We start from the raw sequence: 14,358 nt of genomic DNA, 5'->3' as shown, positions 1-14,358 counted from the left end.
CCCAGTATGAGGCTGGGAAAATGTTTCCAAGGGCAGAAAAACCCAAATAGTACTAGGGGAAGAAATGAGCAAAGGAGTCTGAGAGCTCTGTGAACCAGGACTCTTTAAACCTAAAGCTTCCCACTTCAAAAAACATGTAGCCACCTGTTACCCACATTGTGTCTATTCCACGGTACTTTGAAAAGCCGTGGTTAGGATTTGTACAAATTCCTGGGACTACAGCCAAGTAAATGGCATGGAAATAAATACTACTGCTTACTAATTGCAGTGTATTGATTCACATGCTGCACAGCAATCACTTCTTTAAAAAATGTTAACAGATTTTTTGTAGAGATTTTTTAGTGTCCTTGGTAGGTAACACGCTGCTTTAAAAGTCTTGCACACCCCAGGAAGCCAGCACGACTTCTGTAGCAGATTTGTTACTGCAGGAGCCTCGATATATAAAATTATATTGGGTTTGCATGGCAAGGTGTTCAGTTTTACTTCTCATTACCCTACTCTAATTTGATTGGTAATAAATTAAATTAATTTTTCTGTAAATTGAGTCCATTCTGCTCAGGATGGTAATGGGTGAGTGATCTCTCCCTGTCCTTCTCTTGACCCATGAGCCTTTAGTTATGTTTTCTCTCCCTTGTCCAGCTGACAAGGGGAGCAACAGAGCAGCTTTGGTGGGCACCTGGTGTCCAGCCAGGGTCAGCCCTCCTCAAAAATAAATATATAATCTGCTTCCTCCTGTGCTAATGAGTGGAAGCCTGAGGAGTAATTAGTTTGTCACAGAGCCGGTTTCTTAGTAATGATTGATAAATGGATGTTTTTACAGAGCCCACACAGGCACTGGGTGCTTATGAACAGTAAAGCACAGTTTGCAGGGAGGTCACTGGAGCCTGCTAGTCTGTCCTCAATTAAATGAGCCATACTTATTGTAGCTGTTGTGGAAAATATGCAGAATATTCTGATAATCTCTTGTCTGATGTTCAGAGCCTGCACACGCGAGTTCAAATGAATCACTCTGAAGTGTAGATCACAAACATTGATGTCCACATGAATCACTTTGTCCAGACACTTGATTAACTTTTTTGCATCATTTCAGAATCAGTCCAGCTTCTGTAAGAAATCCATGGAATTCTGCTTGGACTGAAGTGATTGGGCCAATCAGACACGTGAAGGATGTGATGCCCGCATGACAAATAGGGTGCTGCCTTTTGTGCTGCTTTAGCATTTGTATAAGAACAACATAAAGTTCAGCTGACAGAGCCCTAAGGGAGAGTAGGTGTTCTGCTACATACAGTAGAAAACAGATTTGCAAATATCACGGTGATTAGTGTAGTTAAAAATGCTTAGGGAGGCTCAAAAGGCCAGCAGTTGTTCTGCTTATTCAAAGCTTCTGCTGAAAGCAGTTAGGAAATTTTTGGTGCTTTGTAGTTTGCCTTTGGCTTAGCTTCTTTTATAATATAAATGAAAATGCAATTTAATTGTGATTAATTAGTTAATTAGTTACTGATGTGTCTTTTTATCTGCTTTGCAGTAGTATTTCACAGTATAGTTTGCTGTGTGTTTATTACTATGCTACAAATAAAAGATTCACAAAGATCTCACTTTCATTGAGAACTTTTTTCTCTATTAAAGACTAACTGGTTTAACTTTTGATCAATTCCTCTGCTATACTTCTGCTCTAGTACAGCTTCTAGATTTAATATACAGGAATATTTAGATCTTGTATATTCAGAGAGATTAATAAAAACAGTAAAAGCACATAGTCATTACATAAACAGTAAGTGAGAAATCCAGCCTAATGTGCATGAAAATTGATATGCATAAGAAAAGCTACTGAACCTTTCTTTTGGCCAACCAGATAAAAGTGGGAGCATGACAAATTCGAACAATAATGTTTTTCCTGAAGAACTGTTACCTAAACCCCAAACATTGCTTTCTAACGATGGCACTATTCATTCACTGATCCGAGGTTTATATGCATTAGTGCAAAGTGTTTCTAGGCTCTTAAAAAAAAAAAAAAAGAAATCTAAAAGGAGAAGTGCTAAAAACCTCACCTGGTAGGCTCTGCCTTGCTGTCCCAGAAACATTTTGGCCCCTCAAGTCGGACCCTTTCCCAGGAGAGCTCAGCAGTCCCTCATTTCTCTGGCAGGAGTGAGCAATGGGAGAGCGGGGGAAGCGATGCCGAGGTTGCGGCGCTGCCCTCGGCGGTGGCACCGGGCTCTGGGCACATGTGACTGCCCCGCACATCCGCGCACATAATCCCTTAAGCCTCGGCCGCACGCAAAACAAGGGCCTGATCCTGCCAGAGGGACGGCCCTGTGCCCCCTGTCCCTGGTCGGGAAAGGGGTTTGGAGAGGTCTTTTTTTTTTTTTCTTTTTTCTTTTTTTTTTTTTTTTTCCGGAAAGGTCAAAGCGAGAGGGGCTTTGGTGGAGCAAAAGTTTTTTACCACGGGAGTAGCTGTTCTGCATAGCCGTGCGTGTTTAACAGGGTAACAGAGCCAGAGCAAAATAAGCCAAGATGGCAAAAATATTCTGTTAGTAATTTCTGATTTTCTTTAGAGCTCCTCATCACAGCTGTGTTTGCCAGGAGTCATATCCCTTCCCACCTCTGAAGCACAACACTTGGCCTCTGGAGAGTTTAGACAGTAACCAGCATTAGGCTGAAAAAGAGCCAATGTGTGCTTTAAAAAGTACTTTACTGTAAACCTCAGAATTCTTTTAAGCATTCAGAAAGAACATTTTAATTGGGAGGGAAAAAAAAACATGTAAGGAAAATGCTACTGCTCTGTCTTCTCAGTTTAATGAGATGGTAGGTAAATGTAAATTCTTTCCATTTGAATAGAAAGTGTGTAATATCATGATTCTCTCTACTTAGCTTGAATACAAATAGTCCTTAAATAATTTGCCTTATTTTTAAACTGTAATGTAAAATTAATTTATGTGTTTTCCTTCCTCTCCAAAGCAGTAAAGTTTAATATATGATTTTACTTATTGACCAAAAAGGAGTTGACCCATAAAATGAAAGAAGAATTTGTCATTCATGTTAGCATGTGTGGTTTTTTTTAATGTATGAAATATAAATGTATTTTCTTATTTTATACCATTAGTAGCTTATTTTTGTTCTTACAGTATCTTAGAGGCTAAGTACCATAGGACTGTAAGACAGACTCTAAGACACCTGAGAACTTTTTGGGTGTCAGTATTTATGATCTAAGTATTTGCTTAGTTCAGTTATTTTTTTTGTTCCTTTTGGCTAAGCTTCTATTGTTCATATTAAAGTTAAAGCCCCCCCCCCCAGTCTCTATTTGCAACCTCTATAACACAGAGGCTCTGTTTGTAGGTCCCAAGTTAGTATTTTCCATTAGATTCTCTATTGTTGGAGACTGGTCAAATTATTAAATAAACAAGTACCTCTTTAATCTCAGAAGTAACATTTCTTTGAGGAGACAATGGGGGGTAGCCCAGGATTATGCTTTTTCCTTTTTTTTTTTTTTTATGGTTTATAGTATTTCGTACTTATCACTCGTTTGGCTAAGCTGTTATGTATGGTTTGCATTTTGAAACACAGAGGAAAAAAAACCCAAACTGTGTTGATTTACATTTGATAAAATACCAGTGACAGTTGGGTATGGAGTTGAAGGTGAGGTGTGCTTTCCTTTTGAAATTCAGACCTCATAAACTTTAGCGTATGGGCTTTTTGCAGGAGAAGAATGCAGGGACTGGGAGATGGAATAGCACTCCTTCTGTCTCCAGGGAGAGCAGAAGGTAATAATGTGGCTCCTTCAAGTCTGCTGCTCTCTGGGTTTTATAGAGGCAACTGCTTGTTCTTATAGGCCCCACCAGTCCATCACTTATTTCAGTTTGCAGTGCCCACCACCTAATACTTTTTCCATTATCCTGGTTGGATTTGTCTAGCAGGCTTTCCTGAGGTTTGTTTGAGTGTAGAGATACATAATCCCCGACACAATTATGCTGTGTAACTATTGCTTGTAGTGACAAGTGGTAGTTGATCATCTGTAGAAACCTGGGGTAGTTGTGGGGCAGAGGAGACTGTTGTGCTTTGACTGTAAAGGTCCAACTTTTAACAATATCCGTATCTGTAGAACTTGCCCAGGTATTTCTTGTGTTTTCCTTTCTTCCCAAAGCAGTAAAGTTTAATATATGCTTTTACCTATCAACTGAAAAGGAGATTAACCCTAAAATGAATGAAGAATCTGTGGACAGACCTATGGATGTGGCTTTGTGCTGAGACTGGGTCCTGGCCAGGCAGCTGCAAGGGAACTGGGGGAAATGGCAAACAGACTTGTTTGAGGTTCACTTTAGTGACTTATTTTTTAACTCTGCCCCACTGCAAAGTCAGCAAGCACCAGCCTCAGTGAAGGTGGAGCCTCTTCTGTGATCTGTCAGGAAAATTAGCCCAAACTTAAAACACCTTTAAACACAAGCCAGATACTTTTGCTGTGCATGTGGTAGAAATTCAGCAGGATAGGACTCTGGTATGAGCATGACACACACACAGAACCTAATGCACTTTTTCTTTGCCACCACTAAGCAGCAGGGATCACTGAAGCCTTGGGGGTCTCTTCACCTGTTCAATTTGTTGCAGTCTGCTGTTGCTATTGGCTTGATTAATGCACTGAATTAAATACGACAGTTCCCTCTCCATCTTCCCCCAAACATGGTTCTCATTGCTGATGGTTCTGCAAAGTTAATGCACAACCTTAAAGTTCATAATTACAAGTAACTTCGTTAATATGAAAGCGGGATGTGAGCAGTGCAGGTTTTTGTTTACAGAATGATCTGTAGTGGTTCAGATGATGAAATCACCCTGACACACTGCTACATCTGATATGAACTCACAGACAATTCTAGTCATATTTTTTATTTACAGAAGCTAAATATGACAAAAATTAAGTTCTGCTCAATTTTGTTTGGCAGTATAATGACTTTCAGAAGTTCACCTTTCAGGAGTGCTCTAAGCAGTAACTTGGATTAAGGCAGGGTTAGTGATTCAGGTTGATCAAACAAATCACAGCGTTAAAGTGAAAGTAGTTATTTAGGACTGTGGTTGCCAGAGTATTATTTTTATGAGCTAAAGTGGTTTTGTTGAAGCATCAATACAACATTAGTGAATTAGTGGGTGTGTTTGAGCCCTTTATACGCATGTGTAATGTGTCTATAAAGAGCAGTTATTCATATAAAGGATTATCAGAAATATTTCTTGGTAATACTTTTATCTTAAGCTAGTACCTTCAAAGGAACACAAACAGTTGGTGGCACCTGATAAAGAGACTGTGGTGTAGGCAAAAATCTCCTTCCTCATATGGAATGAGGCCAGTCCCCACAAACACTTCTTCTTATTTTCTAGTACTGTTGTTTTAAGTGTAAAGCAAGGTGTAATATTAATGGGATTCATTCAGGACTGTTTATTTCTGTTTTATCTTAGTGTGAATATTCAGCAAGTTCATATTTAGTCATAACAAGTCTGAAAAGATGTAAAAAATTGAAATTGAATATGCAAATCAGTTGAAGCAAGCAAGACTTATTTGCAAATTTTAGATTAGTTGCTTTGGAACTGCCTTTTAAATGGGCACAGCTTTTGAGTCCCTTTCATTTTTCATCTGCTACAATATTGCAGGTTGTGAGAACTTTGATGGAAAACTTTAAAAAGGCGACCACAATTGTCCCAGTGCTGCAACCCCCATTAATCATACCTTCATTCTGCAGAACCAGCATCTCTGGTTTGAGAAATTCACCCAGCTCTCCCTAAGGGCCCTTCCAAAGGAGCTCTGCTGGCACTCGCTGCAGCACCTGGATGCACCATGGCCCTGGCACAGCCTCCCTTCTGGGGAGGGCTGGGTGTCCAGGTGGGACCACAAAGCTCAGGGCCATTGCAGGGCACTCAGGCTGCTGAGACAGGTCAATGTTCCCCTCCTTGTGCCCCCTCCCTCATGACAGGGGTGGGAACCTCCTCCCTTGCAGCTCCTTCCTCTGCTGACGTGATTCGGGATCCTCGTGTGGTTTTGGGGAAAATCCCTCGGACCTGCTAACCCAGCTAATTCAGAGGAGCTTTCCCAAAGTAAGCTTTACCGAGCTTGTGGTTCATGTCAGTAGGGTGCCTTTTATTTATTTATTTTGAAAAGACCATGATTCTGTTTCAAAATACAGTTCTGTGCTAAAAACATTGGAAGAAACCTGACAGTTGCATACAAATAGAAGTGATATTAATCAACAAGGTAAGAATATTGGTGTCTTTTCTAGTCAGTAGGCTTGTTAACTTGGGCTCCTTTATATTTGACCCTGATCTGTATGGCCAAGCTGCTGAAATTCCATTAGGTCATTGCCTGTGTGGATGTATTAGAGACATTTTCTGCTGTGTCTGTGTGCATCTTTTGTCTCTGCATACCTTGGATAATTTTATTAGCTACTGTTTGAAAATGTCATTAGACATCAAATCAGTTTATTTAGCTATTGTGAGCTAATCCAAACATACAGAATATAATACACAGCTCCTGACTTTTTCCTGTTACCAGCAGCTCTTTCCTTTGCAGACCTCAGGTGGCGGGGATGGAGGAAGGGCTTTAACCTTGTGGGTATATTTTAGGAAGGCTACAGGACAGGCTGAAGGCACTCCAGCTCCCTTGGCAGCATAGGAGAAACAGGAGAGGAAACAGATGTATAAGAAGAGGAAAAAAGTCCAGGGCATTCCTGTTCTCCTTAATAAATGCTTAGGTGCAGTCTCCCCACCTTTCAACCCTTTAAAGAAGTTGGAAAGCAGTGAGTTTGCCTGCTCAAGGCTGTGGCTAATGGGCAGGATTTCACAGCCAGCTGACCATGAAGCACTACCAGCTTCTGAGTCCACTTGACTGAACATTACTTCTTGAAATCTTCCAGATTTTGGGGAAACTTCTTGCACAAAAAGATGAGATTGCATGTTTGTAGAACTGTTTCTTCTAAAGGATATGGAGAATTGAAATGGAGTTAAAACACCATTTCCTCCAGCTGACACTTTTGATCTGTGCTCATATGAAAATACAATTTATTCATAAATCTCTACCCCAAGAGGTATTTTGATAGCATAAATCTATTGTATTTGTTTTTAGTAGCAAATGTTAAAGGGAAGAAAAAAAACAGAGGAAGAATGCAATAAAAATGTTGACCTCAGTTGGACTACTTGTACTATGAGAAAATGAGATAATTATGGCTATAAAATCCTGTGCCCAAAGAATGAAAATAAACAACAGACAGAGCCAGTACAGTAGGACAGATTCACTGAAATATTTTCTCCATAATAATTCTTAATAATGTGGACTTTTTTTTTTTTTAGTAAAGGACTAAAACTGTCCTGGAAAGTGTTTGGCAGCAGTGCAAGAGGATGGTTTATAAACATTTCACACCAGGAAAATATTTGGAAACAAGTAATGTGGTGTTTTGCCATTCCTATTGTAAGCAGTAATAGATGCATTTTTTGTTGCATTAGAGCCATCTGGCAGGTTAGTGGTCCATTTATCTGTTACCAGACAATCATTCCATGTAATTTTAGGCCAAATCTTCTTTTGAGGAAAAAAAAGTGATTAGAGTAAAGCATATCAGAGCAAAGGGTTAAAGCATCAGTTAAATACAGCACAATAACACTGGAAATAACGTTGCATCTAGTATCTAGATTTTTAAAAGAATTTTCCTTTAAGCAATAGCTAAATGGTTTCTTTAGATTGTTCATGTGTTGCACGAACCATATCAGACCAGTCTGTAAAGTTCAGCATTTTCTCCAGTGTCTGAAATCCTACTACAAAAGAGTCCTTGCGTCTGAGAGTCTGACACCAAGTAGAAATAAAAGGCTGAAATAATAACACCACTAAATTGGTTTAATTAATTGTATGTTTCTGTACTTAAGCTTTTGAAGGGTGGAAAGTATTGCTTTAAAGACTACCTACAAAACTGGTGAATGAGCAGCCACTCAGGGTGCCACTTCAAAGAGAAACACCCAAAAGAGCAACAGAAGGGAAGCTGCTTTTGAATTCTCTCAGTTCCTCCTGGCAGCCCAAGGCTCACAAAGCCAGAAATGGTTATTTTCTTTTGTGTTTGTTAGTTACATAACCAGCTCCCGGCAAATAAAGCTGGAGGTGGAGCAGCTGTACAAAGATCCACTTCATAACCCGTGCCTACCATAGCTGCCAAAAGAATCTCACCTGAATTTAGGATTTTTTCCTTCCTGGCTGAGGGAGATTCCTTACACTGCCTGCAGACAGCCTGATAAAGTTCAGGAGGCAGACGCAGCTCTTGGTTGCGCTGGTGGATATTTTGAGATTCGTGCCTTTGCATTTACTCCAGATTTATCCCTTATTGCTGAAGCTGTCAAACAGATCTTGGTTTCCACCGTTTTTTATTTTTCAGATTTCTCTGTTTGCAGTACTGCTGTAGTTAATACTAAAGAAGTAGAAAAAAGTATCAGAAAATGGAAACCTGGATTTTACAAGAGTGCTCAGTCTTTCCTTTAGGATCAGTTGGAGCACCAAGAATTGTGCTTTCACGTTAATCATCCTGTGCCATCTTGAAACTTTGCAGCCGTGTTGTAGCTTCCATAAAGCAGCATCCAGGATGCAGGCTGGTGTTTATTGCTGGAGATGACAGCCCTGGCTTTGTTCTGGCAGTTGTGCTCTTTGCCTCCCCATCCATGTCCTCCATCCTCCCGCCACCCTCTGCACACCGTGAGCTGACCGTGAGCTGGCTGATCACTGTCTCTGTCTCCCTCATTATTTCCTTCCCACAGCTCCATAATGGCCTGGTCTTGGCTGTGGGACTTCAGTTTGTGATTTACTGGTTATAAAATTCCGGGATTATGTGTGTGCTCTTTCATTGTCTTCAGGTGTCAGCTGTAACACCACTGCAGGATGTTACAGTGCCATCATTAAAAGGATGATTAGGAGACCAGGCTGAGAGTAGCTACTGCTGATGATATAACAGGTAAAAAGGATCGAGAGAATTTATGCATCTGGCAGTTCTAACCAATTTTTACACTTAACTTTATGTGAAATTAGACCTGGAAAGGAGGGACTTGTAATAAGTATGAAATTCTAAAATGTTATCCATGCCCAACTCCTACAAACTTTATTATCATTACCTCTGTGTGAATTAGAAGTCAGTTCATGTGCTCCAGAGCAGCAAATATTGTCAGACAATGTGTAATGGAAATTTATAAGAGCCAATATTTAACATCTTGAAATGAGAAGCATGCAGGATAACTTTTGAAATCACTCGAATTCAGTATATATTACAACAAAATATGAAGGTAAATATTAAGGTTTTTTCATCAGATGGCTTTAAATTAATCTTTGCATTTCCTTTAAAAAAAGAAAATTAAGAACCTTTGAGTAATGGAGGGACAGAGTGCTCCTCATATTGCTTGCACCCTTAAGTATGGCACAGAGAGAAAAATTACTTAGAAATAATTCTATTTCTGTGTCTAAACTCTAGTTATTTGAGTCCAGAATGCTTTTAAATTGCCTGGTTTAGGCCTTGATACTGCAAATTAACTTTGGGTAGTTAGATGCATATAGAGAGGCAGAACAAAATCCCACTGAAATCAATAGGTCTCGTGTGGCCTGGGGTTCTGTCTCATAGGGCTGTTTGCAGGGGGGTTGTTTATTTTTAAGGTGTTTCAAAATACTTTTCCCAGCTAAGTATGTGACGTTCCACAAATGACAGACGAGTAGTAGCAAACTTCAAGCCCTCTTACAAAGTAGCTTTCCTCGGCTTTGTTTAGGGAGATCTCTTTGATTCTGCTTGTATTTAAAGTGCTCTGCTGGGTAACCGTGGAACATCCATCTGCTTAAACCAAATTCAAAGAGTATCACGAACTGACACCTGCTTAGGTCTTTAATTAAAAGTGGTTTAATCTCTAACAATCTCTACATACATAAGCAGAAAGTAGCTGCGTTTCATGTGCACTTTGAACTGCCATTCATTTAGAAATCAAAGATTTGTAAATGAAACACAGACATGATGATGTTTGACTGGAATCTCTTCTTGTTGGCATAGCCTAGTTTTCCTGATGCTGTCAGCCCCCGGGAATACATTCTTATTAAAAATTGTGTATAGAGGGGGAAAATACAAAAAGAAGCCTATCTTAAAAAAAAGTGTATCAACTCTATAAAAAATGTATTTAAAATAGGCAGATATATACAGTGGGACATGTGGTGGAGAATTGTTCCTCCTTGAAAGGGTCAGCAGAAGGAATACTGTTTGTATTTCCAGATGTGTGGAACCAATAGAAAGAGATTTATTTTCTCTATTTTTCCCAACTATGTGAATTTTTCTGCCCTAAGATGTCCTAAAATTAAAGACTGATCTTAGTTTAGTTAATGTTCATTCATGATAGTTCTTTTTCTCAAATCTCTCATCTTTCCTCCTCCAAAATGAGCGTGGTCTCATCTGACAGGGAGACTCAAACTGCATTAGGGAACGATGAACACAGTCCTTAATTTGTAACAGGAAGGAAGCTGACAGGGAGAGAGAGAATTAAGGTTTATAGTAATTGAGTATGAAGAGGACATGCAGCAGGAAGGATGTTGGGGCAAGCTGGAGACAGAAAGCTCCATGGTCATAAGTGGAGAGGAGTAAATTGGAAAGGAGACATGGATAATGCAGGAGGGCCTGGCATGGCTGTGGATGGGAAGGTGGCACGTGTACCAAGCCAGTGGGGTGGGACAGAGGGATGTGAGGGAATCCCTAGTACATGCAGTGAGCTGAGAAGTGAGTAACCCTTTTGACCTGCTCATCTTTTCTACCTTGAACCACTGCAGTGTCTGTGTTATGTATGTGTTGAGTTTGTGCCCAGAAAGGAGATGAACATTCCTTGAAAACATTTCAGAGCTGATCTTTTGAGAGTACAGGGTTAAAGGCATTTGCTTTTGATTTACTTTTGACCTCCTGCAGAGCTCACCAAGCTTGTTTTGGGTAAGACAGGACGGCACAAAGAATTCTGGGTTGATTTTAATATGGGTAGTTTTAGGATGGAGACTTAAATTCTGAAATGTTAGGTGTCTGGTTTTTGCTTTGTTTAGATTTTTAGAAACTTTCTTTTCCCCTTTTACTAAGGTTTGTTTATATTGCTAATTTTAAAATATTTGGGATATTGTCTGGGTCACAGTCACCTGTTGTTTGTAAGTACATTTGTGTTTTCTGGTACCAGTTTATACCATGATACAAAGAATCCAATGTGACAATCAAAAGGTCACGATGCTTCACCTTAAGTGTCTGGCCAATGGGATCAGACTTTTTTAGTTGAATGTCTTGGGGGTGAATACTTTGGAGGAGTCTTTCCTATGCTAGCTCTAGGTTTTGGGGTAACAGACCTTTTATCTTTTTAACAATGGCCCCTAAAAGGATGGAGCTGCGTACATGTAATGGTTTTGTGATCAGCCTTCAGTGAGGAATTTAAACTAAAAGCTTGTCTTACTGTAGCTGATATCTTACTCAATATATCCTTTCTGGTTTTATACATAGTCTCTAAGATTAGTGTGGTTGAGTATATTGAAAGTAATAAAAAACAGACACAGAAAAATTGTTGCATGTTTTTTAAAAAAAAAAATCATAAAATGAAAGAGGAAGTGCATCATTTATTATAACACCATGTAGTCTAATGAAAAACATACTGCAGGCTGGAAATTTGTTAAGAGCTGCACTCAAAAAGTTTCCACTCCCAAAAAAATGCCTTGGGGCCTCCGGCTGTAAGCCTGTGGCTAAAGAGGCCCTGTGGTAAACTGACATAAAAAATAAGTACTCCATAAACAGTCAGCTCCTGTTTCACAATAGTTGGAAAGAAGTTTTAAAAAAGTGTTACCTATTGATGCTGACTGTACTTTATCAAAGTAAAAGGGGGGCCATGCATTTATGTGCATTAACTAGAATGTTAAATTGGGAATTGAACGCTGGGGAGAGGGACACTGGGCAACAAAATGTTATGTTCACTGTACATAGGAGAACATGAAAAAGATGAGGAGACTTGCTGAGAGCAACAGAACAGCACTTGGCACTGGCAGAGCTGGTATTAATATTAAATAATTCCTGGCTTCTCATCCCTTGCTCATTAACTAGACTGGGGCAAACAAGTTCCCTGCTCCCCCACACTGAGCAGGTGCCACCCCTTGCACCCGAGCACATTCTTCAGGCTGTGTGCAAATACACCCTCAGAGCATTGGTGGTGTTTGCCACCCTCAGAGCATTGGTGGTGTTTGCACCATCAGGGCTCAGATGAATGGAACTGGCCACTTAGAGGAGACCAAGTTTTGTGTCTCTCCTTTTAATCTGTTTGGCTTTCTTAAAGGTGCCCCTTCCCTGCCGAGCCAGCCCAGGCTGACCAACAAGGGGTTGGCTTTGCCTTTCTCCTTCTCCTTCATCAGCCCTTGTCAACATAGGAAAGTCATTCCTGTGGGCTTTCAGGCAGGTTTAAGTGTTGTGATGCTCTCCTGGTGGGGAGAGCTTTACAGCCTCCATTCCTTCTTCACGTGGATTGGGAAGCAGTTTGCAGAAGCAATGCAAATTAAACCTTCTGATATTCCTCCAGTCTGTTTCTGCAGAGGTTTCCCTGCCTGGCAAGGAGCCCTGGAGTGCCTCAAGATCACGGGACACTTCCATGGAGCTCAGATTTCACAAACTTAGAAAGATGTAGTGAATTGGATGTACCTTTGTATGAGACTACTTAGGTGGCTGGTTTGTGATCTTTGAGAAGGACAATCTGAGACATAATATTACTTGTCTTAGTTAAGTCTTCAGTGAGGACTTGGTAATCCAGTACACCTTTTTACAGGAGTAAATAGAAGGTCTAGAAGTCCCAATTTTGGTAAATATTTTCACAGTTGTACCTTGGTTAAATAAATAATAGTCACACTGTATTGCTACAGCTCTACTTACATGAGGTGCAGTCCAGCAGAATGTCAGTCTGAGATGGAGCCACTGGAAGGAGAAAGGAAAAAAATAGAAGGTGAGACAGTTATTTGTAGGTGGTTGAAAGAAAGGAAAATTTAATCAACTCTGATAAATATAGCTCACTTTCATTTTTTTGCCTTGTATCTCCCTGTACCATGCTCTGTGTAGCATTTGAAATATGCAGTGTTTTCATCCAGTGATTAGAAAATCTGTAATGTAATTAATTGTTCATGATGTTTGATGTTGTAGCATCTCACAGTGGGGTTGATGGTTTTATTTACACTTGTGAGGTGAATTAAGGATCTTTAATAAAAGCTGTAGATTGATCTAAAAATAGAACCATAACTTCCTTCTCCTCATTGAAAATATCACACTTGGTGGGTTAAAATTGACATGTAACAGTCCTGATACGAAATATTTTTCATGTAATATGATACTATGATAAATGTCAGTTTGGTTTGTTACTATAAAAAGTGGTGGGTTTGGCACCACAGTAATTCACTTTGGTTACAATGTGTCTGCTCCTTTGCACACTGTGGGGAAAAAAATATAGAGAAGTATATTTTATTAAATTACAAGTGTAATATATCTGTCCACTCAAAATTTGTAACCAGTATTTCAGTATGGACATGTAACTTATCTAAAGGAGAAGAAAGTAACTAAAGTACTGATTTCCCTATGCATTGCAGTAGAAAAGAAATGTATACACACATAAGGCATTAAAGAGGTTTTAGGTTAATGTTTGAACAGTAATATTTGGAGAGAAAGACAATCTTTAAGAGTAGATGAGTTTTGCCCTAAAAAAAAAAAGATTAACAAGTTTAATTTATGACTGAATTTTGAGGTAAGTAGAATACTTTATCTGGGAAAAAATGGTTGAAGATAGCTGCCTGTGCCACTTCATTCTTTTTTATATTAAAGTTTTATCGAGAGGTGCAAAACACTGTTCTGTTAAAGATCTGAGATCATTCTGATGCACATTTTTCCTTCCCCTTTTCTCTTCCACTAGCACTGGTTATGGTTGTTATCACCACGTGTTTCAGGCAGAGCTCCCCTGCTCTGCTTGGCCTCTCTCTGCCCTCTGTTTCACATCTTGTGGTTGGCATTTAAGGACCCAAGAAAAACAACCAGTGCAACCAGTATTTCCCTTGCAATTTTAGTTTCATACTTTGATGGAGAACAGTAAATAGAAGGACAAACTGTTACTATTATTGTGTGGTCTCGATCTTAAGAGAAAGAGATTTCCATGGCTAACGTGTATTTGTGGTGTGTCACACAGGTGGAAATCGCCAAACACCAACTCTAGTGGTCTTAAAAGTGATAGTGGCTGTTTGGTGACAGTCTCTGGCTGGCCTCTCTTCTCAAGAACAAAAATAAATGTGCCAGAAATCCATGCAGAGAAAGAAAATAACAGCTCTTCTGTTTATACTTTCATACA

The 14,358-nt window shown here is 39.6% G+C and overlaps 1 protein-coding gene across 3 annotated transcripts in view; it reads right to left on the bottom strand.

The window, feature by feature from the left end:
- Nucleotides 1-14,358, bottom strand: part of GPR146 (G protein-coupled receptor 146) — a 49,698-nt gene that overhangs the window by 14,846 nt on the left and 20,494 nt on the right. For 2 of the 3 annotated variants that reach the window (XM_032704084.1, XM_032704083.1), the window contains exon 2: nt 12,906-12,947. Coding sequence is in view for 1 of the 3 variants with exons in the window: in XM_032704082.1 (XP_032559973.1) it covers nt 2,049-2,241 (193 nt within the window). In the remaining 2 variants the exon portion in view is untranslated. Of the gene's footprint in view, nt 1-2,048; nt 2,369-12,905; nt 12,948-14,358 lie in introns of those variants that run through there. The other variant, XM_032704082.1, reaches the window with a different exon arrangement.

This window comes from Chiroxiphia lanceolata, chromosome 16 (assembly GCF_009829145.1).
Source record: "Chiroxiphia lanceolata isolate bChiLan1 chromosome 16, bChiLan1.pri, whole genome shotgun sequence".
Classification (NCBI taxonomy): Eukaryota; Metazoa; Chordata; class Aves; order Passeriformes; family Pipridae; genus Chiroxiphia; species Chiroxiphia lanceolata.
This window is presented reverse-complemented; position numbering and strand designations above follow the sequence as displayed.